A 24,581-nucleotide genomic window follows, 5' to 3' on the forward strand; every position below is an offset into this window, starting at 1 on the left:
GGAAAGATACAATACACAAAGTATTGTAAATGCTAGTATTACTATTTTACAAAACTGGGACATAAAACACAGTCATTTATAAGATAAAGATGTCATTTCACTCTGTAGGGCATGCTTTTAGTCAGTAAATATTACACACCTTCAATTCATAAATACCTGCAAATATGACCACTCCATGGCAGAAATCTGTATTCCTGATTTTACATCCACGTAATAAAATCTTATCAGCATCCAGGGAATAACTCATGTTTCTCCAGAATAATGTTCCTGCAAACTTATCCAGTCGGTTGTTAGGCTCTTCACATTCAATCAGACCTAAAAAATTTGGAGGAGAAGATGTTTAATATACAACAGTTAAATAAAAGTGCATTGATTTGTACCCACCATAGAAGTAGTTTTACTTCACGAAGTTGTTTTGCTTGAGAAAGCAAGTGTTCTGAATAAACAATTTCTCTGAAATTTATGGAGTACAAACACTCAGTGCTGTACTGCCTATATGTTAAATACAGTATCTTAGGGTGGTATTTTGCTTTCCAGACTGAAGCAGCAAGGAACAATCCACTTCTGCACCAAGCCCAGCACACACAGCATTCAGTGCCAAATAGGACACTTTTTGTTCACCTTTTCTTTTAACATTTCTCAGCCTTACCAAAGGCCTGCCTAGAAGAGCGTGCGTCTCCCTGGATCTCACACCGCAGCGTGACCGCAGCGTGCCGCTCGTTCTGCCACTGCAGACTTGCTAGTGCTGATCCCTCCCACGAGGGAAGACAACTCGCGTGCGACACACTGCGACAGGCGCGGCTGCTGCGCGGGTGCCCGACGTTACGGCTGAAGGAGTGACGTTCTGCTTTCACTCCTGGGATGTGCCCTATTCCCACTGCCTGCTTTATGACTATTCATTTCCATCCCCAAAACTGAGCTCATCCTAAAACTTTGGTTCATGCTGCATTTACCATTATGAAAACTCTGTTTCAGACATAAAAAACCTGTAAATATCAGCGCAGCTGCCGATGGCCACAGGGGAGCACAGCGTGGCCATTTCAGGCCCAAACACTGCTGTTCTTGTCAAGACCGGTGCATGTGCAAGGAAGAGTAAAACTACAGGCACAGGCCACTGAAACGCTTTCACAGTCTCACAGCAAGTTGTGGCCTCCTGAACCAGAGCCGACGGCTTTGGGGGCAGCCTCTTCTTCCATAGCAATTCGCTCGAGACCTTCTTTGAAAGCACAAACTTTTTACGTCCACAAGATCTTTTGGCAAACTGTGAATTTTAGCTTAACTATGTATTGTGTGAAAAAGCGTCTCCCTTCTGTTTATTCTGAATGTGTCAGTTGCTCATTTCACCTCGTGTTCCTCATTTCTCACACTGCAGGAAACCAGGAACAGTCCCTAGTTGCTTACTTCTCCACGTCACTCGGTTGTAAGTATTTTTTTTTTTTTTTTTTAAGCATTTGCAATTTTAGGATGGCTAAAAAGTCAGCTTGAGATAAAACTCTGTGTCAGATCTCAGAAAGAGAAGGGATTCCTGCCCTTCAAGTTTCCACAACGCGCACAGAAAGCTAGATCATAACGATAAATGTGAAAAGGACAGTAGAAGATATTTTCCAGATCCAATCCCAACAGTAGGCTTTTTTCCAAAGACAACAGGCAGGCAAACAGTAGTAAGGGGCCCCATCCCCTCTACCCAGTGTGCCGTAGCTCATTCGTGGCAAAGGCCTCATCAGACAGACTATACTTTGCTCAGCAACACAATTTCCTTGTGCAATTTGCTTACGCTGCCTCGTGACAAAAGCCAGGAAGCCACCAGCTCCAGAATCACAAGCACCACTGGCAACGCTTCCGTCCCCACCCACAGTTTATTTACTTGTAGCGTGAACTGCTTGAGCAACATCTAATCGTTGTAAGAATATAACAGTACAAACCGTTAAAGTCTGCCATCGCACTTTCTTCTTGAAGATATCTGTGTGTGACCTCAAGTGCCATTTTGAATTTTAAGTTAGTCTCACTAAGAAGAAAGGATTAAAAAGGTCATTTCATAAAACATGGATACAGGAAAGGAGTTTGAACAAAATTAAATTAAGGAAATCCATATGTCACAGGTACCAAGCTCCTACTTGGAAGCAAAGCCACGTGCACACATGGCTACAGAGCATTCAGGAACCGTGTGACTAGCTCTTACACTGGCTGCTTTGCTTCACAAGAGAAATCTTACCCCTTTACCTCTGCTCACTGTAGGTCAGGGAAGCTTCTCACAATCACTGTTTCACTAATGGAATAATTCAGATTGAAGTAAAGGTTATTTGAAAGCAGTATTGAGTAACTGGTACTGTTAGAAGCTCCAATAGAGAACAAACCTTTCACGACACAAACAGATCCTCGCTCTGCGTAATGTTATAAATTATCAGTTTTAAGATTACTAAAGGTTGAGTGAGGAATACACTGCTCATTCAGAAAAACTAGCACTTCACCTCATTAGGTGAAGTTCATCTCCTTACAGACTTTTCTAAAAGAATTCAGCACTAGCTCTCCTGACAACACAAACTAGAACATTTACAAAGCAACGTGACAGAGACAGTAAGATTTACACTATCTAAGCAGTTTCTCTGGAAAACTTCCACAGAAAAATATGTCTTTTTGTTTCCCCACTCTGACAGGGAATAAGAGAAGTTTAAAATAATAGAAAAGACCAGACTGGAAGAGAGCTCTGGTATCAACAGTCCAACCTCCTGCTGGAAGCGGGACATCAGATGAGGTTACCCAGGGCCCTGTCAAGCCAAGCCTTGACTGCTTCCAGTGAGAGAAACTCCACCACTGCTCTGAGCAACCTATTGCAGTGGTAAAAAATCATCCACCATGAAAACAATTGTTCTTGAATGCAGACAGAATTGCCCCTGGAGCTACTTGTATCCATTGCTTCTTGCCCTGTCAATGTGCACCCTTGTGAAGGGAGTATCTCCTCTGTAACTACCTTTGAGATGCTGAAGACTGATTAAATCACCCTTCTCTTCTCCAGGCTGAATAAACCCAAGTCCTTCACCCTTTCTTCCTACGTCATGTTCTCCAACCCTTCAGACATCTCTGTGGCACTCCAGTGGATCCTCACCAATTTTTAATGATCCTTCAATTGTGGGAATCACAAACTGGACACAGTTTTCCAGACGTGGTTTAACAAGTGACAAGTAGAGTCCAAAGTACACGCATCTTGCTCTTTTACCAGAAAGCTAAAATTAAATCCAAGAAATCCTTAAATAGAGCCTTACCCATCTAGTTCAGCTGTCTCTACATAGCAGAGACTGTTTGGTTCTGAGCTGGATAGCAGCAAAATATCAGCCTAGAAAACCAAATAAATAAGCATCAAATAAATCCAAGTCAAGATTCATACAGAACTCTGTAGAAACATGAAACAAATATATCTAAAGCACTTACAGGAACGAAAGTGTTTTTCTTCAGACGAATGATATCACCAACTTTAATATCTTTCCATTTTGTGTTTTTGAACCTAATATCAAGATAGTTTAATAATTATTACTGTTTAATCTAGAACACTATGCACTCTATAAATCCTGAAACGTTGAACTTCCCTTAGTACAAAAACATTACACTTTGGTAAGGTGTGCTTTTTGTTTTTGGAAACTGCAATTTAGTTGAGGGTCTGTAACTTAGAAGTTAACCTGCCTCTTCTCTTCCCTCTTCACCTGCATATGAATTTCTGCCTTCCTCTCCAAAGAAGTTGCTCTTAGCACAGATTTAGTGCCACAGAATTAAGTTTAAATTACTCCTTTGGGCAATTCTCTTCCATTTTCAATTAGGTTTTCACACAGACAGTAGAGAACAAAAAGCTGAACTTTCTCTAGCATCTGTAGTTTAAGATCTGTAATGAAATTCAGTAACAAGGCAACAAACATTATTTACAAAGTTAAGAGGGGAACAGTACAAACCTTCCATCCCTGATGACTTCGCATGTCCTGTTATTAACCTCGTTGTCCATCCTGTGACGAGCCTGAAAACCAGGAGTAGAGAATGTACTCCCTACTGTGTATCACAATTAAAGAAATGAACTACACCGTTTTCTTTTGCTTTTCATATTAACAAAACATGTTTCTTACAATGTCATCCACTAGGTCTTTGACGGCAGTTATTCCCAGCACCAAGAGTAAGGGCACCAGTGTTGTATACCATGACAGGGTAGTTATTTGGGGAATTGACTGCAAAAGACAAATAAAATCAGTTCAGTACAGGATTATCAATCAAGCTCAATTCAGAGACATTTCATAGTGATCTGACTATAACTTAAGAAAGAAAACCAACACATCAGAAAGAGAATTTTAAAGCAGGTGTGAAGATGAACAAAGCTCTTGGGGAGAGTTTGACTGTGCTGCCCTACTTCAGCATCGGCTTCCGTAACACCTGCAGTTGCTCCTATCTTCTGTTGGCACTTCCGATTCATGAGTGGAACTTAAGGCCATCGTGTTTTACAAACTAAAGGAAACATCCTTCCCCCGTGAAATTCATGAACCCTTCAACTATCTCATCCTAGCTAATACAAAGCTAGGGTAGGTTGTTCCAGATTTCTGCCAAGATGGGCCTAGTTTCTGCAGCAGTTCAGCTAGAGTCACTTACGAAGTACCCCACAATTTCCCAACAGGATAGCACTGAACTGTGCCGTAAGTATTACTCAGCTCAGTAGCTGAGCACCTCAAATTCACTTTACAGTTAGTATTCTCTCTCTGTCTTTCTTACCTGCAAAATGAGAAGAACAAGGAAATAGAAGTTGGCTGCTCTTTTAAACTGTTCAAACAGATTCAGAGGTAAAAATGTGATAGGGTTGTACTTGTATGTCTTAATTGCATTTCCCTGTTGAAGAAAACCAAACGTCATTCACAACAGCAGATTCTTCTTACATTACAAATGTCCAATGCATATTTTTAAAGCATTTTACTAGTGAAATCTTTCCTATGAACTTTGTTAGAGTTGGACCTTTCCTCAACAGTTTAACATGGGTCACCATCTCAATGTAACAAGGCAAAAAAGGCCTGTTTGCCTGAATTAACAATCCCCAAAGGCATCTCAGACTGAAGCTTTCGTTACACCAAGGGCTACAGGGCACCGCACAGCCGCAGCGTGGAAAGGTTACCACCTCTGCCCAGGGAAATACACCCTGCAGGTGGCACTGCCAGACGAGCACAGGGAAGGGGAGGAAACTTCAGCACTCTCCTCCTCCTGGGCAGTCTTCTCTGCAACGCCTTTTGACATTAACTGCTAAATACATGACCTCTTTATTAGGGATATAATTGGTCTCGGGCATCAAACTACAAATCATGAATCCTGATACAAAGAACTTAACTAGACTTATTCAGGAGGGACAATGTCAGATCCAGCAAAGGTTAACTCTCAGGAGTGCCAGTCCCTGCCTAGTCCAAGCAGAAAGATTTCCATTTGAATAGCTCCAGGGTAGCAGTTCTACTATGAACTGTTCATCCTCATGCATGAGATAACCCAAACCGCCTCACATCTGCAAGGCAGGTACCTCAGCAGGTACAAGGGCACCACATGAGCCAACGCATCACAGATAAAGCCAGACAGTCCACATGTAACCCCCCCAGTCCAAGCAACCTCTGTCACTTGCAACAAGCACCACATACAAGCACCACACCTTTACTACTCTGAAAAGCGAAAAATTTAACAACAGGGGAAGAAAAAAAACCCCAACCTTTTGTCTTGATAAATGAGATAAAAACGTCTCCTGTATCAAAATCAGGTGGATTCAGAATGACACTGTTTAAACAAGTAGACATTTCCAAATGTCTATTTTTAAGACTGTCCTGGTCTAGCTTAATCAGGATATTGCTTAATACTACACTAAGACTTCTTATATGAAAGACAACACCTGCGCAGACGTTTGCAACAGCCGCAGTTGAGCAGATAAAATCGGCATTTGGACTGACAACACCTGGCTTCTAATGATCTCTACATCTTAAACAAGTCTCTCCATACCTTGATTTTCCAATCACAAACCCAAAAGCAGTTATACTTCTCCACCTTTGATGGAAATCCTATGGAAGTGTTAATTGTGGGTTTTACACTAATCAGGAGTGGTTGGAAAGATCTTACTGAGATTAAGAAAGTATTCACCCTACCAAGTACTATTAGCACATAGTTGAGATAAAGAAAACTTACTGCATATTTGCTTTTTTTGAAGCACAGAAACACAGTTCTCTTAAACTGGGGCTGTTGGTAGAAGCATTCATCATTTGCTTTAACTTGCCAGCTGCAGTCTGGAAGAGACAAGGCAAAATGGGTCAATAACTGATTGTTATAAACATGAGGGAACAAATCTGCCAGTTTCAGGTTTTCTCTCAAATGCCATCTTTTAAAGGTACTTTCAATTGAAACAAGACCGGTACCTGCTTTTTAATGCATAGTCTTAAAAAAAAAAAAAAATGTTTCAAGAAGTTTCCAGGCTATCTGTCTTTATTAACAATTAAAATATAATCTGAGGTAGGAAGAAGTAGTGATTAATAATTTGGAAGTCCTATGAGAAACTGAAAGTCTCTCAGAGTAACATTTAATCATGCTGAATTCCCTTCTTTCCTCTCTTTTGGTTTGCTTTTATTACACTTGTGAAGCACTAAGCACCCAAAACAGGGTTTCTCAGTCTCTCTAGAAATGGTCCACTCAACTTCTGAAAACAATTATTTCATACAACCATACTGTGGAATGGTTTTCATTCACAACCATAAAAAAAAAGTAAAAATCTGAAGTGCTCATTTTATTTCTTCAGCCATCAGTTTTGTTTGACTGCTTGAAAACTCAGGAATATAAATTGCATTTTGGAGTAAAATTTAACGAAACTAAACAAGAGATGTCTGCAACAAATTTCTGCAGTTTTGGACTATAAACTGATAAAACAGCTTACAAAGCAGCTCAGCAATCTTGCCTCCTGTCACCTTCAGTATTTAGCATTTAAAACCTGACTTGACATACAGCCTCCCTAAGGAAAAGGTTTCTAGAGGACCTGCTAACAAACCATCCCCCTCCACCTTAGGGTCCCGGTCGTTAATCTAAGTCCTACAAAGTGCATCTTTAAATGGGGTTCATCCAGGACATCCATAGCTTTTGGCTGACCACTACTTACTGCCAGAATGCCTCCTGCTGTCAGGTTATTGTCCGTGCCCCCTCTTTCCCTCCAGGATCCTCCAGACACCTTTCCTGCCCTCCAGCCTGCATCACCCATAGCCCTTTTCATCCTGCCACCCACACCCACATCAAAGCACGTCCTGCTGCACCGCTCAGAAGCGCCCCTGTGAGTCAGCTCTGCCCGCCCGGGAAGGATGAGGCAGACACTGTTTTGAAATTCAGCTTTCCTGACTCATCAGCCAAGCATCTCCCCCTTTTCTCCAAGCCAGGGTAATTGTCCTTAATGGGTGCTCTCTTTGGTCTCCCCGGATTCTGGTGACCCAGCGCTGCAGAGCAGGGACGGTGAAACTCCCGCAGGCAGAGGCGTGGGGCGGAGACCCGTGGGGAGGCTGCTGCAAGGGCCAAAGTCCCCTCTGCTAAAGCCGACTCAGGCTGAAACACTCAAATCCAGACACAAAGCCCTTTTTTTCCCCTCCAACACATAAAGCAAGTTCTCATCTGATGTATCTGGGATCTTTCCTGTGACCATGTAACTTTCATTTCCACTGGTTGCAAGCTGAGAAGATAGCAGAGAAATATTTATCTTGCCGTAACACTTATATTTAAGACTGCATAAATGAAAACATACAGCAGATGGTGAAGATACACTGTGCATCCTCGCCAGGGCTTACACAGAAGTGCTGCGAGTCACAGGGTTTTAGCTGCCTTACATAAAATTTACAAAACAATTACTGGAGGACTGGGTTTTGGTTTAAAAGGCGACAAGCATGAAGGGCATGAATTGAGAAAGTTATTAATGACAGGACTGAAGAAAATTGTAAACGTGTCTACAAGAACATTTCTTCACCACGTTTACAAAAACATTGCAGTGTTGAGAAAACTTCAGCACCCCAGATGGAAAATGGGCAAATTAGGTCTTAAAACCTGCAGGTAGGAAACTACCCAAAATCACTTTAAACTGCTTAAAAGTGATACTAACACCTAATGCTTGGGAAGCTACATCAGTAATTCACCACCTTTAAAGGAACATAACAAGAAAACTGTCTTTTTTGAGGGGAAAAAATAAGAAGCAAAAAGGCTGACATTTTTGCAGCATTACCTGAATATAATTAGCTACTGAACCAGTCAGCAGATCCTGTAAGCTCTGCAACTTATGCCAGAAAACTATCTATTAACCAGAAAAAGCAGACAAAGAGGATTTAAACAAACAAATCCAAAGGGTCTAAAGAGGGAAGAAACCCAAAAATCTGACAAAGTTCATCAACTGCTTATGAGGCCTATGATTAAAGTAGTGGCCTGCCAGCCACACATGGTAACATCTCTTACCTCCTTAAAGCTTTTGCCCTAGCTCGGAGTCCAAAGGAACCCTGCCATATCCATAGCTCTAGTCTGTATTTTGGATAATAATTTGGGTAACGTTAATTGTACAGACAGCAGAGATTTGTGGTTACACTGAACTAGTGAGAGCTACGAGCCCCCGGGAGGGCAGAATCAAAACTCATCTCCCTGCTTTCACATTCTCTCCAATTCACCCAGATAAAGGAAAAGGCAGGGTACACTTCAGAAAAGAAGTGTAGGAGGTCCACGTTTAGTTTTGTTTCTTTCTTTTTTTCCTTTTCTTGTGCTTATACTAGGCCACAAAGTAAACCTGTGGTTGCTGGTGTACTGTGTCTATGAAACAAAACATCTGGACAACGTAAGAGGGTAGAGTGGGGGGAGAGAGCAACAGTCATGAGAACTCAGGAAAATATGATGGATGATGAGAGGCTAAGAAAACTGTTTATTCTGTGTTACCTCAGTCATTGTAAAAAAAGCCAAAACTAAACATGTAATAGGTGGTTATAAAACGAAAACATATAATAGGTGGTTATAAAATGAGGTGATCAACTGTTCCCTATTGCCACACAAACAGGAAGAAACCTATATATATTGAACAGGTGATGGTTAAATAAAAAGTACTCGCATTGCAACACTGAAAAAAGAGGTATTTAGGGGAGTTACAGACTTTCCTTGGACAGAGGTTAGAAGCGGTGTGTCTACAACTTGCCAGGGAGGTTCCTCCCATTTATGTTCCTACGCGGGTGGCAGCACACAGACGGCACTTGAGGGGCTGCTTTGCCCTCCTACCCACCTTACCTTTCTGTGATTCCGGAACTACCGCAAATAAAAGGAAATCATCAGGCTACAAAATTAGCATTGAGGCTGAAATCTCATCCGTGCAAGACTGAGAAAGCAGAAATACATGCAAACCAACTGACTAAACACAGCGAAGTGGCTAATGCTGGTTCAAGTTTCCAGATGATGGGGAAGACAAGTCTCTGCAGTCCTGTTCGAGCAGTGCTCAGACCACAGGCTGTGGACATCTAGGGCCCGCCTTAATGAAGACAAGGTCACCATGCAGATCATTAGTTCTACACAGCAAGCAGCGGCACAGAACTCTGGTTGCAGACTGGAATGAAGCTGATTTTCGTTTTGCCATTTGTTAATCCGAGTTACCATCAATTACTGCTCCACAGATTCAGATAAGCCATTCCAAATCCTACCTAACGAATAAGCACAAAAATCAAACTGATCCATGCATGGCTCAGCCTCTGTATTCAGGATCATTTGCTACCCAACTCAAGTTTCTCTCATAATGATACCTTTTTTCAATGGCTCTTGGCTCTCCTCAGCATCTCTGTGGATTTGGTTTTGTCCTGGTTCAACCGCAGGCTGCCGGCTGTCCAGCTCATCCTCCGTTTCATCGTCACTGTATGGCATCACCTCATCGTTAGGCTGGGAATCCTCATCAAAGGTGGTCTCTGAATCCCTTTCCGAGGTCATGCTGCCAGAGCCCTGCCAGCATTTTATGAAAGTTAGGGAAAAGAGTTAATGTAGCAAGTGCTGGAAACCACGTCTCCATAACTTTACTTTGTTGATGCTGGTCACCAAAACCCACATTTGAAACCAGTTTCCCTGGGACAGCGTGGAGCACGGGCTCGGTTTTCAAGCACAGACTCAAGTCATGAGGCAGTTATTTTCACAGCGAGCCCTTCATTCCCATTCTGCTATGTGTAATTACATGTGCTCACACGACTAAGGAACGCCCTGTGCTCGTGATGCAGCACACCTTGTGTGGGACGCAGGAATTAGGGAGCCCACAAGCACCTGAGTCCCAGCGGCCGTGACACCGTCCCGGGCGGAGCCACAGAGCCAGGGCCCCGCTTGGCCACGGCGGGGCCGGGCACTGAGCGCCGGGCCAGCACAAGTCTCACCACCGAGGGTTCAGGTCATGCAGCCGCTGCTCCATCCCGCTCTGTCCAGCCTCACCCAACCCAATCCGTGCTTCCTCTCCCCTCCCCACAGGCTGAACGTCAGCATTTCGCATTGCGAGATCCCACATCTTGGTGTCCAAACACTAATTTGTGGCTCAGCACCCAAGATCAGTCAGTTGAAGCTGTGATGCGTGTGTGCACCTGCCTCTGCCTGAAGCTCTTCAGAAAGTGCACGTGCTCCCCAGCCCTCGAGCATGAGCACATTATCTCCCAAATTGGGATCTCCACTTCTCAAAGTTTATTTAAATTCTAGCTCTTGACAAACTCCCAACGCTGTTGTGACTTGGGCTGCTGCAGTTGGCTGTGATCTCAGACAGGATCCCAGCCTCCTCCAGCATCTTTAGATCACCGAGACAGTTTCTGCACCTTAAGCTAACTGCTGCAACAGACAGCACCCAACTACCTGCTTGTAACCCAAATCCAGAAACCATCTACTCGTGTGTAACTCCTCTCCAACCAACACCTACAAATAACCACCTGTGTGATTCTCAGGAGGTCTTCATCTACACATGGCCAGTTAGTCGCCTTGCTGGGTGTCCTGGCATTTTAATAACTGCTCTGGCACAAGGTGCAGGCCATTCTGATGAGCACGTCCTCTTCATTTCTAACCACTCAATACCCAAATCTGTTGTACCAAAGCTTAAATTGCACTTTGTTTCTGCAGATCAACACCTCCAAACAGGTTCTGTCCCGTCTGTGCTAGGCACTTTAACAACTGTAAGAAAATTAAATCCTGTGAGGAGAGGAGGGGGCTCCATCACCTCAGCCGTTTCTGCCAGGGCACCAATAAGCCTCCTGGGCCCTGAGCAGCCTCGCCCCGGCCCTCCCACACCCATGGACCAGTAGCCACATTTCAGCTCAGCCCGCGGGCCCTGCCTGAGCCGCATCAGAGGAGGACCGGTCTCCAGCCGAGCTGCGGCCATGCCTGTGTCCCCTTCAAGCTCTGCTTTGACACTGTGGACCTCTCTGGCCCTCCCTGGGCCTGATCCTAACCCTGAACTACACACCAACTGCCCGGCTTGACCCTGGACCTGCCTCAAGGCACTGCCTTATGGCCTTGGACCTGGCCACCACCTCAGGGTGTGTGCTGCTTGCCTCGTGAGCCCCGGGGCCCTGTCCTCTTGCTTTCCCACAGGGAGCAACGCTGCTCTTGCTGCTCCCTGGCAACTTCCAAATAAAACCCAGTTAAAGGGTCACCGAAGCCCAGTGACACGACGTGCACAGCAGCCAGCTACCATGGACCCGCCTGTTGACCTACCTTGCAAAAAGAGCCTGGTGTTGTGAGGGAAGGCCAGCGCCACCCTCCGCGCCGCAGGCTGCTGCTAACGAAACCAGCATCACCGGCGCTGACACCAAACCCTGTTGACATCCACGCTAGTTTCTATTTTTGCAACGCTGAATTGTCTCCCGTCCTTCATATCTCTTATAAGAGAGAGCTAAATATTACATGAGCACTTAATATGCGACTCGAATGACACGACTGTCGGCTGGGAGCTCAAAGCACCCGGCACTCAGGGGCTGCAGCCCTGCAGTGCTTGCCCAGCACACAGGCTAACGTTTCAAGACTGCCAGTTTACAAAATAAACCCAAACCACCAGGTATCATATGAACGCACAGTTTGATTTAATATGAATTACCACCACTTCTCACGAGGCCCACTGAAGCTGTTAGAGGCTGCTTACTGATGTGATTAGCCAGGAGTATGACAGCGAGTCGCTTACATGGTTATGGAACCTGAAACTTTTGTGGAAAGGCCATTTGTCTTCCCAAATAGCCTTGGAGTTAGGGAATTTGCCTCAAGATGCAGGAGATTCAAGCTCAGACGCAGGCACCTCGATACTTCACTGTGATACTTTGGTTTATTTCTCGTCTTTTTACCCGTTTTGCTCTTTCTTGCCTACCACACCATCCCCATAAAATCTCGTATTTCACAATATAGAAAAGAAGAAAAGTATTAACCAGAAGCCTGAACGAAAGATTTATCTCCAGAGCACCCTGCTCACTAACAACTTGATACACGTGGCCAGGACAACTTGCCCAGAGGTGAGAGGAGCGGCAGGCACGCAGCGGCCGCAGCCCCTGGCGCGGTGGCCAGCGAACAACTGGCTGCACGGCCCTTGCGAGCGCGGTGCCTGGCCCACGCCGGGGCTCACGGGCCCAGGTTACCCCGGGGCGTCATTCCCTCGGCGAGGCGGGCAGGCGCTGCTGAAGCAGGTATTAGTCTGGCCTCTTAACTATCCTACAAACTCCGACTCGCTGAGCAATACTTACAGCCAACACAGACATTGACTTTTTCCCATCTTTTTCCGTCTGAAGAGGGGTGTGGACAATCCTGCCCTTGGCCATCAAAGCCATTGCTTTGCAAGCAAGCCCAGGTCAGGCTTCACCCACATGTCTACTTTGGGGTGTATAGACATTTAGATTTTCTTTACACTGAATGTCTGTTCAGGTAGAAGAAATCCATTATGTTTTCAACCCCAAATTGTTTGAATGTTAAACAAAATCCTTTTAGAGCAAGACATAATGCTCAGTTCCTCTTAGAAGTATATAAAATATACATGACTGCATAAGCCCTGCAGCAGTCAAGGATTCTGCCCTGCTAATACCTTACATGGGGACCACTGGAGGGGAAGAGTTGAGGATCCTTACCTGCACCGTCCTTAAAACAAAAAATACCAGAGGATCTTTGAATTGCTCTAAGACAAACAAAATAAGCTCATGCCCCTGGCACACAGAGATTCAGCTTAGTCTATTAATCTTTACTCATTAACTGATTAATGATTCATGAACTAATTAATCATGCAAAGGGTTAGATGAGATGTCAGAAAAACACTGAATTTGTTCTCTATTACAGATGCACAGCTGAATGGAAATACCTAAAATACAAACAGAGGCAGCCTGTGATGCTAGCTGGGAATGCCAGGGCAACAGTTTGGTGGGGGGAAGTTCAAATTAATTGTATTCACTTTACCTCCTCAAAGAGCTGAACTGCCAACTGGAAAACCCTACTAACAGAGGAGATTCATTAACTGTTACCCTGCAGGCAGCACAACCCTGTCCGCTGAGCTGCTCTGTGCTGCAGGCAGCACCACCGTAACTTCTGCAGAAAAAGGCAACAAAATCACACACGTCAGGGATTTCAGGCAGCATTTACTAACCCCGACACCACAAAACGCAGAGGGCACCGTCTCTGCAGCTGAAGACCTCCTGGATAACAGCCCCGGTGGCCACGGAGGCTGCTGGGGAGTGTTGCTGCCTGCTCTGTACGTACCCGGCCCTCGGGGACCAACGGCGGCCGAGGGGACGACGGTCTGACTGTCCGGGAGCACTGCAGAAAGGCACCCGGGGCTGGCGAGGAGACCACAGAATGGCACCCGGGGCTGGCAAGGAGACCACAGAAAGGCACCAGCAGTTGGGAGAGAGCAGAGAGGTGTTGTGGGACAGAGGATGAAGGAGTCCTCCAGTGACAGGGTGACAAATTGGTTTAGAGTTAAGTTTCTTGACACCTAGTCTGCATGAAAAGGGCTAGCTGGGACGTCAAAGAGATGTCAGAAGTTCAGAGGAAGGTAGAGAGCGATCACGAGGTGAAAGAGGAGATGGGAGCAACAACAGCACGGAGCAGCAGAGAGGCCAACTAATACTGAGCCAGCAGAGGAAAGAGGAGAGCGCACATCCACCAGCACCTGGACGTTGGATGGACACAACGGAAACCAAAGGTGAATTGAACATGGCAGGAGGACAGGCAGCCACAACTGATTTTTGCAGCAGTCACTATTCAGAGGAAAAAAAAGGCACCACAACTCAAAAAAAAAAAAAGCTAAAAAGGTTATGCCATGCAGGAGAAAAACTATTTATGAACAATGTTGAAATAAAATAAAAGCAATGGTCCATTCTTAAAAGGGTCTACTCTCAGAAGACAGGCAATTTCTTACATTTGTGTGCACTGCTTATGTTCAGACTTGAGCTGAAATAACGATTACTTACAAAACAGTCTTTGAAGTAAGGCAAAAAAAGGGTTTGGTTTGCAGGAGCTGGGGGTAAAACTGTTTCAAACAAGATCCCACCTGCTTTTGCTGTTTCACAATAATATAAGCAGATATTAACACTGCTTTTACAGATCTTGCATCGAAGGGACTAATAAAGAAAGCTACAAATAAACAGGCTTCAGAAATTTCTCTGAAGGCATCATCTCTCACATCAAGCTTAAATTCAACCAATAATTAGTAATGTTTGAACATATGCAGTGAGAAAGAACAATAATCAGTAAAACAAAATTCCAACACAAGAAGAGCTGCACAGTTCCTCTCAGAGACAGGACGAGCATTTCGTAAAACAAGATCTACCTGACCACATGCAAGGCAAGCTACACATTTAAAGCCCGAAGGACCCTGCTGCCTGGGGATCGAGCTCTGCGTTTTCAAGGGCAGCAAACACCGTGCCACCAGCAGTGTTACACACGAGGAACTTTCCTAAGTTTTAGAACGTACCAACATCAATATTTGAAGTAAGAGTCATAAAACAAACTCAAATAGTACAAAAAGCAAGCTCCGAGAGACCTTTCTGAACCACTTTAGGTCTCTGGAGTTAAAATAGGACAAAAAAGCTACATCAGGCGTTTCACTGATATTTAACTATGTGTTTAAAAAATTAATTATTCTGACACCTTCAGTTGTAACACGTTGCTCATCTTGCCAATAACTGAGATTTTAAGCTAAAAAGGGGAGTATGAAACAAAGACAGCCTGTTAGGTAAACAGAGCACCTCAACAGCTGCTTGCAGGCCTGCAATCCAAACAACCAGGCAAGAAATCTGAGCCCACGGAGTACTCTGATGGCTGGATCAAAGCAGACACACCTGTATTTAGGAGACTCAAGTCCATACCCCGGCTTATACCCCTGACAGGATTCCAAATGCCTTTTCGTCAACAGGCGGCTCTAACGATGCTTGAGAGCTGAGGTCTGTAATTGAAACGACAGCTCACAATCCGCTCCTGGGCAAGGCTGCAGTTTTGTCCCTTTGAAAATAATCTGGTCACCAATATCAAGTCCTGGGCAAGCAAAACAAAACCACCACCTCCTCAGGATCAATTTATCCGTCCTTTCTGACAACACAGACATAAAGCAAAGTATTTAACCCAGATGACCATTTTGTAAACCTGACTGTGGCCAACAGGCTCTGAAATGGCTAGGAAGGGCACAGAGAGGCGTCACCGGGGTAATCCCCACCTCTTCACCCCACTAACAAACCAGCAAATTCAGCAGAACTCCAAGGCACAGAGACTGCTTCAGAAGAAGGAAGCTCTGCTTTACACAGCAAAGCAGGAGGTGTACAGAGGTGCATCTTCTCTAAGGGCTGGCATTCTCCATCTAAAGAGACAGCAGCAGGCTTCAAACAGATGGAACAAAAATCAGCTTAAAACAGAACAGAGGCAATGAGCAGCACAATTCAAAGCATGTGGATGGTTCATACAGTCAACATACAAAGATTTTATCTTTTTTCACCTGGTGGCAGAAATTCATATGGCTATTATTAGCTATTGCTATTTTTAGGGCATAAGAAAAGAAAGATGATTTCTGTGAGTTATGGCACCAATACACCCAATGCAGTTGCTTAAATGCAAAATGTTTTCATATCATGAAACACAGAGAAAGGGGCAGTAAAACACACCAGCAGCCCAACTTCTCACCACACAGATTATCGGGAGTTCTGTAAATATCAGGGAGAAAGCAAAATACTATTTGTTTTATTTGTAAAGTGAAATTCCTACAGCCAAAAAAGGAGCTGCTACCTAACCTGCTGCTGACTGCTACAAACACCAACTGAGCGGGCAGCCCTAGGGGAGCACCCCAGCACCTCCGAAAGAGCCGTTACCTTGGGGCACTGCACAGTGCCCATCTCCGAGCCCGATAAGCGTCAGATTCAGCTGATGCTTCCACAGTTCTTGCTCTCACTATTTTATCCTCACAAAGCAGCAGCCAGGACCAAAGTCCTTCGAAGGCGGGATACTGTGTTTCTATTCTCACTTCAGTGATCCCAGTATCGTCCTTCATTAAAAATGTATTAATCAACTAATCTACCCGTAACAAGAGCTTCTACAAGGAAACAGGCAAATAATAAAACTAGATTTGCTTCCAAAATATAAGACACAGATCACACATTACTCAAAACAGATATGAAATTTTACTGGTAACAAGTGCTTGGACAGGCAGATAGAAGCATCTTCTGGACAGCTCAAACCTTCTAGGTAATCTTTATGATGTTTTAAGAAAAAAAAAGTAGTTACTTCAAATAGCATGAATCAGCACAAACAAGCCAAGGAAATAACCTTCATTCCAAACACTAGTAAGCTGCGATTAGATTGCCACACAAATTACATGCTTTAAGCTTATCAATTTCTATAGCTACTTCATACGTCACAATTATATTTACTCCATTGAATGACCACTTGAAAATAATTGAACGCCCCTGAAATTGCATCTTCAAGGGGAACAATTTCTATCAGCTATTTGTTCTGGAACAGACTGACTTTTGTATGCATCCTTGCAGTTTGCCATGACCATGGTAAAGCCCAGCTCTTGAAACGCCGTGGGGAAAGGCAGCCTCAAGAGTTCCGATGGCTGTCAGAAGCCTGCGTGCTCCTGTTCCCCGAGGCAGCCTCCACCCCGAACCGACAGCGCCGTACATCAGCAGTGGGGCAAACTGAATCCCGAAGCGGAAGCCTTGACTCCTCTAGGCCAACCAAGTCCACTTTGCACGAGGCAAACCCCACAGCCCGTCATTCAGAACGTATCGTATCGCGTACAGCGTGTGCCCTCCGGCATCACCCTAAGCGCTGCCGGGGACCATTGGGCAGGCACGGCCCCGTGCTCGGGACAGCCAGGACAGACTCTGCCCAGCCACCACGGCCAAGGAGGTTCCTGGCAGCTGACGCAGGGGCACACCCCAGTTCCCAGGGCTGCTGCAGGAAACCAGAACTGCAGAACGCTCGCACCAGGCAGTGCAAAGGGGTCAGCTTACAGCCAAGGAGGAAATCAGCAGAGGTTTGCTTGAGTCAGAGCTCCCACAGCTCAACAGTTCCACCTACAGTAAAGACCTCCTGGGTCAGGCCTGCCTTTCCGCAGTAAGTATGCTCAAACCACACTTGAGAGAGTAAGCTAATCAGAAGCAGGTAGTAAGGAAACAATCTCCTGACCCTACACACCTTCTTCATCGCACTGTGACCCTGGAGAAAGTTCCCACCTTGAAACTGCCTAACATGAGGTGACTCAGAGCTCCCACTAAAAAAAGGCTCAAATTCCAGTGATTAGAATATGGCTACGGATAAAACGCTCGTGCTGAGGTAGTGCACCTACACATCCCAGGACACCAGAACACACGCCACACTTGGCGAGTCCGAGCTCTTCACCACACGACAGAACCACAAAAGATTCAAGCAGCACTTTTGGAGACTCAGGCTGTTGCTGCAACATGAGAAATCCTTGGGGAACCTGTTTTGTAAGAGCAGGTCCCAAATGAGTCAGCCTGGTTGTAGCATCTATTACCGTCCTTCACCCAGCCCCAAGTTTTATATACATACACGTGTACAAATATGCCCACACACAATTTTTATCTATAAAGGTCATTTCAAAAAAGGTCGTTTCAAGCAATTTGTGACCACAAATTGTGCAGAGGCTACTCAGAATTTAGTCTGAATAGCAGGGGTTTGTTTCACTTTCCACAAGCATTAGCATCATGAAGTTAACATCTTGCAGTATCTGTTCCTCAGAAATAATGCATCTTACAGGGTCTGTACTCTAGCTGAGAACGAGCAATAACAGCAGTGTTAATATCCACCAGAGGAAGAAGACCTGAAGATGGTCAAACTCTAATGAAGAACTGATTTTCTCCTTATCTCCCCTTACCACCGATTTTGAAATTCTAGCGCCAGGATAAAAACCTGGGAACGGCACAGTGCAGACACCTGATGGAGAGTCGCGTGCACACAGCTGCACACTAAGGCATCGTATGCCCGCAGCGCCCCACTCAAAACTTTAACATCATGCTTATCAACTCACCCGTGTCTGCAGGGGGAAAAGAGAAGGGCCATAATTGTGCAGAATAAGGGTGCTGGAGAAATAAAGACATACGCAAACTTGCGCTGTCATTTCCCACTATATAAAGGAACTGCTTTGGCAAAATGCGTGTACTGGCATGGAATGGCTTGGGCTGGAAGGTACTGGAAGGAGGCTGGTCTGCCACAAAGCTCTGCCTTGGCACAGCACTGGAAGACAGCCACGGCACCTCTTCCAGCTTATGCTGCTGTCAGAAACGCCCCCCCAGCCTTGTACGATGTACTGAGGGCAACCACTCGTTAAAAAAGGTGTTTCCAAAAAGGTGGTTCAGCTACGCCTTTTTAACTGTGAGGATCAAGGACTTACCAGACTGGACTACTTCCAGCTCCAAGAGATTTTTTTTATTGGCATCATACACAGCCAACCCTGTAATATCCACAGATCTTTCTTTTACAAGGAATTGACTCTGGTCCCTCCTTGGATGCTGTAGTGACACTAATTACCTGCACCATCAGGAGGCAAACACCAGCGTAAAATTGTCACACTTTGGTACCACCAAGCTCTGAAATCCTACTTTCTCCATTTATCTGCAAAGTTGGTTGAAGAGAAGCGACAGTTTCTCTAATGAATGTACAGAAGACCCAGCTAAACAAGCTGAGGCACCAAAACCCTGAACCCCCCCGCAGAATCACCCCGCAGGTGAGGGAAGAGGGAGTACAGCTTTGTACTGTTGACAGATGTCCAAGACCAACCTTGGGGAAAAGAAAGGAGAAAAGAAAAGCACAGCATCAGCAGAGAAAATGGAAACACAGGGGCACCAGCTTCTGAACACCTTCCCTCCTAATGGTTCCCATCTCAGGTCTGCGTGATTGCACCAACCAGAGAAGAGCTCCTCATTTAAAAAACAACCAACACGCCTTCCTCATAGAGGAAGCACCAGAATTAAACCAGTGGCCACTGTGTACTCACCTGTACAGCTGCCTGTTCTAATGTTACGATTGCTGTGTACGAAAATGAGTACGAAGGACATTCCAGCTAAGTGAACTGATCACTATGAGCCAACAGGGCTACACAAGGAAGAGATCAACTAGTCACCAACAATTTAACAGCAAATAATAACAACAAAGAGAGACCCAGAGCCTACAGTCCGAGTGGCCTGAGGCTATGCAAGGATGGTTGAAGACGGGCCACTTCCAGAAACAAAATATTAATTCTACCCATTATCTGCACTTGGATTTTTCATTAACAGATATGCAGAGTTTCCATCATTTAAAGTCCAAGTCAAGACAAGTTATCTTTGCAAAAGATAGTGAAGTTGGTAACCTTTGTTCAAGCTGTAAGCTCGAGCGTACTCTGAAGGGTTTTCAATCTGCCTTTTACAGGCAGGTTGCCTCTCAAGGTTCATGTTTTAAAACAGGTATCTTTTGTTTTAATAAAGGAAAAAAGAATTATTTTTGTGCACACATAACCCGCATTGTTTGGCGTGGAAGATTTTTTGAACTTTAAATAGAGTTATCTTCCTAGGTATTACCCTTCCCCATCAAAACCAGCAGGTATTTTTAACTCTAAAAAATAAAGGTTACTTCCTGCTAACAAGGTTAGAGATGACACAGCAATACACCTTTTCTGTCAGCATCTAAAATTGACACTAAAGGTGTTTTCCTAAACTGACCTTTATCCCACGCAGTTTGTGGCTGAACCAAGGGACGGCATCACAGACGTCGCTTGAAAGGCTGGTAGGGGCAGCGCGCAGAGACCACGGCCGCTCAGGAAGAGCCCCCTGGATCGGACTTTAAATCAGGCTCCATCTGTAATGAAACAACGTTAGAAAACAGTTTCTTGACTGACTTCCCCCTCATGAGACTATGCGCATGCAGTAACAAAAGCACGTTTCTTTTAGGCAAAGAGGGAAATTCACTTGCCTTGCAAAGCTTTCTTAGCAAACATAGAGATTTCTGGTTAGCTCTCCAAACCCTTTCATGCTACCTCCTCTTCCTCTTCTCAGGCAGAAAGTCACTCTGGCAACTGACCTGGTTCTTTCCTTGATTTGTTTCCTGTTTTCTCTACAGTGCTTATTCTTCCCCCCCCCCCCCCCCCCCCCCGTTTATTTGTTTTCTTTCAGATGTTGCTTTTGTTTTACATCTCCCTGTGCCTAACTGTACACCACTTCGTAAACAAAACCACCCATGGACTTTCTGAAATTGCCCATCTCTATTGTCAAATTAAAAACATATTTCTAATTCATATAAGAACACGTGAGGAAAACAGACACAGCACTAAACACACCACTACACATTGCAGAATAATTATGTAAGCTTGCCAAAAAGCCAAGGTGCGGCAGCAGCGCTCTGTCACAGAGCACAGCAGCTTCAAAGCAGAGCTGAGAGCTCACGCACCACCAGGCTCCCAGGGATATAATGAGAACCACGTTCTTCACCCCGACAAGTACAGAAACACAGAGAGGTTAAGTGATTTGCCCAAGGCCATACAGTAAGTCACAGACAGAACGAGGGTTAAGTTTCAGAAGCTCCTGGCTAATACCCTGCATTCAATTACGTCTACAAAAAGCATCTCATTTAACAGAGGCCAGATAAAGGAAACAGCCAAGCAAGAACATCAAACCCCCTCATAATTAAAATCAATCAAACCCCTCCCCATATTTAAGTGCAGGTAGCACTTTACACTCAGGCCCAACACGATTACCTATGGCATGAAAAAAAAGCCACAGCAATAAAAACACATGGAAAACAAGTTCTAACTAATTTAAATAGAGGGCTTCAATGCAAAGCAAGCAAGTGGCTTTTTGAATTCACCATCACAAACTGCAGAACAAGAGACTAGAACATTCACAGGCTATCTCACAAGGGAAGAATAAATGAAGAGAACAGTTCAGAAGTTACCAAAAATATGATACCTAGAAGTTAACAAATACAGGTCTGAGACAGATACAGAAGCAACCACACACAATGTGAACACCAGTAACAGCAGTGCAGAAGCTGACAAGGAAAAACACAAAATGACCAAATACCACTTGACACTTGAACCAGACTTTGAAGACAAATAAAAAACCAGAAACAAACAGAAAACTGTGAGCAAATCTGAGCCAGTACGGACACTCATGCAGGGAGCCCAAGGACTCCAGCAGCAGCCACTGAGGCGGGGACTGTACAAGAACCAGGTTAGCTGCAAGTCCCCCTGACTGGCCCAGGGCACTCTTGAGCCATTCACATCCAGACCCCCACCAAACACACCAGATGAAAGGCACCGCAGTTATTCATTACCAGAAACTATTTATTGCCAGAAGCTCCCTGTACAGTACGCCTTCTTCGGTTTCAAAACGTTCAAACGCTGACATTCAAGCCAGCGGTGAAATGCTTCATTAGCTGCTCCACTTAACACAGTTCCGTTCACTCTAAGAGAAGGGATGCTATTTAAGCTATAGACACAAAGCAGTAGGAAACATGACTGAGATACTGATTTTTCAGGGGGTCAAAAAATGCTTTTCATCTCCCGAGTGAGTGACCAACCTCACAAGTAACTTTTCCTGTACTTTCTGTGGCAGAATTATGACAGTTCTTTAATATAGGCACTTATTACTGCTCTAAAGGCTGCATAAACATTGACTTACGTGTAATCACCCCACAACCATGAAACCTATTTTCATAGATATGGGGGGGAAAAAAAAAGGTAAAAAAAGCCAGAAGCAGAGTAACCAGCCCAAGGCCACAAAAGCAAGTCAGTAAACCGGTGGTATCTGCCAGAGCCCAGGCAGAGAGCCAAGCTGCATTTGTCCCCCGTGCCTTACCTCCCAGCAAATACTTATTCTTTCCTCAACCCAAAGTATCAGACCGGGGAGACTCTGTGGTAAATCTGACAGTCAACGGCCGCGCATCTTTCTGGGTGGAAGGGAGACTCAAACCACTGCGAGGGTGTGGAGCGACACTGCCGAAACGCGCTGTCCCGTCAGGCACAGAGGTGAGAAGAGCCCCTCGCGCGGGCCGCAGGCCCCGGCAGCCCGGTGGGTGCCCGGCGCAAGCAAAGGCCTCACCTGGCAGAAGGGCCGTCGCACCGACCGGCCGCCTCAGCACCAGCCGCCTCACGGGCTCCTGACGAAGCCGCTCGCCTCTGGATGAATATTTAATAGTTTAAATATTCATGGCGCTGCTAAACCTCCCCAGCCCAACGGAAAAAAGAGCTCCCCGGGGGCCCGGCCCCGGCGAGCGCGCCCTGCGGCAGCGCCATCGCCGCCTTCACACCCCGAGCCCGGCGCAGCCATCGAGGCGCTGCAGCTCTCGCCCGACCGCGGGAGGCTCCGCACGCAGCGGGCGGTACGTTGAGACCGAAGATCGCTTCAGCCCCGCGCTGGCGCCAGCCCTGAGCTCGCCCGTGGCGGCGGCGGCGGTTTGTGGCCCAGCCCCGGCGCCCCCCGGCCCCCGCTCCGCTACCTCCTACCTACCTGCCGGCCGCCGGCCCAGCCCTCACAGCCGCTCCGGGGCCCCGCCAGCGCCCCGGCCCGCCCCGCCGGACTTTGCTACCGGCGAGAGGAGACGGGGCTGCCCCGCGGGCGCGGCTGGGGACCGGCCCCGCACCGACCGAGTTTCGGCAGCAGCCGGCCCGCGGAGCCGCCGCCGCCCCTGGGCGGGCGCAGCCGGCGGGGGCACCTGTGGGCGCGGGTCCCGGCGCCGCTCGCTCGCTCAGGGCCCGCTCATGCCTCCGACGGCCCCGGCCTCCCCGCGGAACCGCCGTCAGACCGGACAAACGGGTTCCCCCGGTTCGCCGGGCCGGCCCCGCCGCGCGGGAGGAGGGGAGGGACCGCGCCGGCCCCGGTCCTGTCCCTGGGCCCGGCCCGGCCCGGCCGCCCCCGGCCCACGGGCGGGGGGGAGGCGCTGGCGGCGTCGGCGGCGGCGGCGGCGGTGGGACCCTCCCGCCCCGGGGCCCGGGCCCCGGCTCCGGTCGCACGGCGGGACGGCGCCGGCGCCGCCCCCGCCCGGCCGAGCAGCGCCGGCGGTGCCGCCCCGCCGCGGCAGGTGAAGGGCGGGAAGGCGCCGGCCGGGCCCTGAGGAGGCCCCGGGCCCTGCAGAGCCCTTTAGCCTGGCGGCGGGAAGGCGGGAAAGGCGGGACGGGCGCCGCCTCACACCCGCGGGCGCGGGAAGGAGCCGGGTGGGCTCCGCGGCCCAGGGGCTGCAAGCCGAACCGTGAGGGGAAGATGTCGGCGGTAGTAGAGAGCAAGGAGAAGCCGCTGCCCTCGACAAAGGGACCTCGGCTCTCCCCGTCCTGACGATGTGTCACAGCACGGCCGCCGCCCGCCATTACGCGCTGCCGGGGGCTGTTGTCACCAGGAGGAGACGCGGCGATTCTCTTGGGTGCTGGGGGGCCACATCGCCCCGAAGGCTGGGGAGCGGTGTGGGAGGGAGAGGATGGACGCGGCCCCAGGCCTCGAGCAGGCCTCGCTTCAGGCCTGCTCCGGTGACCGAAACCAGCGCCGTACCGACGGGGCCGGGGTGACAACGGCTGTCGCCGTCTGCTCGTCACCCCGCCGCGTGCAGGGGGTCTGTCTGGCACAAGGATGGCGTTCGCTGTGTCCCCGGGCACCGGGCCCTCCGGGACGCTTGGGAGGTCCCCGCTCCCCGCCCAGGCTGCGGCACGGGGGAACGGATGCCGACATGGAGGCGGCACAGCTCCTGCCACAGGTGGGCTCTGCCTCCCGCTGTTACTTTAAGTGACAGCATTGCTTTGTCCCGTCTTGATTAGCAGAACTGTACAGCGTTACAGAGAAAACTTGGTAAGAGGTACCGAATTTAAACCTTTTGGCCTTTGTAAAAGGTCAAAACAGACTCCTGGTTCCCAAGTCCTTTTAAGGAAGGGTTGGAGAGCTGGAGGATGATCAATCATGATATTGTTAACACTTGAGACAGATAGTTTTGTTTATTAATTAACAAATAAAGTGGTTATGTTCTGGGTTGACAGTAGTGCAGTCCTGCTCTATGCTGTATCTATTTGCAGTCCTCTTCACTGTATTTTTCTTCTTTCAGGCTGCAGCAAAATACCTGTAAACATCTGGGGAGCCTACTGGGAACTC

General features: G+C 47.0%; 1 protein-coding gene across 1 annotated transcript in view; it reads right to left on the minus strand.

The window, feature by feature from the left end:
- LOC141918467 (phospholipid-transporting ATPase IC-like) overlaps nucleotides 1-23,148 on the minus strand; it is a 39,573-nt gene extending 16,425 nt beyond the window's left edge. The window contains exons 1-11 of the mRNA XM_074812996.1: nucleotides 22,959-23,148; nucleotides 20,175-20,310; nucleotides 9,780-9,972; nucleotides 6,178-6,275; nucleotides 4,741-4,854; nucleotides 4,107-4,205; nucleotides 3,939-4,000; nucleotides 3,427-3,499; nucleotides 3,261-3,331; nucleotides 1,923-2,005; nucleotides 157-315 (exon numbers count right to left, since the gene is read on the minus strand). Of these exons, the coding sequence (XP_074669097.1) occupies nucleotides 157-315; nucleotides 1,923-2,005; nucleotides 3,261-3,331; nucleotides 3,427-3,499; nucleotides 3,939-4,000; nucleotides 4,107-4,205; nucleotides 4,741-4,854; nucleotides 6,178-6,275; nucleotides 9,780-9,960 (940 nt within the window). The 5' untranslated portion in view covers nucleotides 9,961-9,972; nucleotides 20,175-20,310; nucleotides 22,959-23,148. The remainder of the gene's footprint in view (nucleotides 1-156; nucleotides 316-1,922; nucleotides 2,006-3,260; nucleotides 3,332-3,426; nucleotides 3,500-3,938; nucleotides 4,001-4,106; nucleotides 4,206-4,740; nucleotides 4,855-6,177; nucleotides 6,276-9,779; nucleotides 9,973-20,174; nucleotides 20,311-22,958) is intronic.
- Nucleotides 23,149-24,581: the final 1,433 nt, after the last annotated feature.

Source organism: Strix aluco, chromosome Z, assembly GCF_031877795.1.
Source record: "Strix aluco isolate bStrAlu1 chromosome Z, bStrAlu1.hap1, whole genome shotgun sequence".
In the NCBI taxonomy this organism is placed as follows: Eukaryota; Metazoa; Chordata; class Aves; order Strigiformes; family Strigidae; genus Strix; species Strix aluco.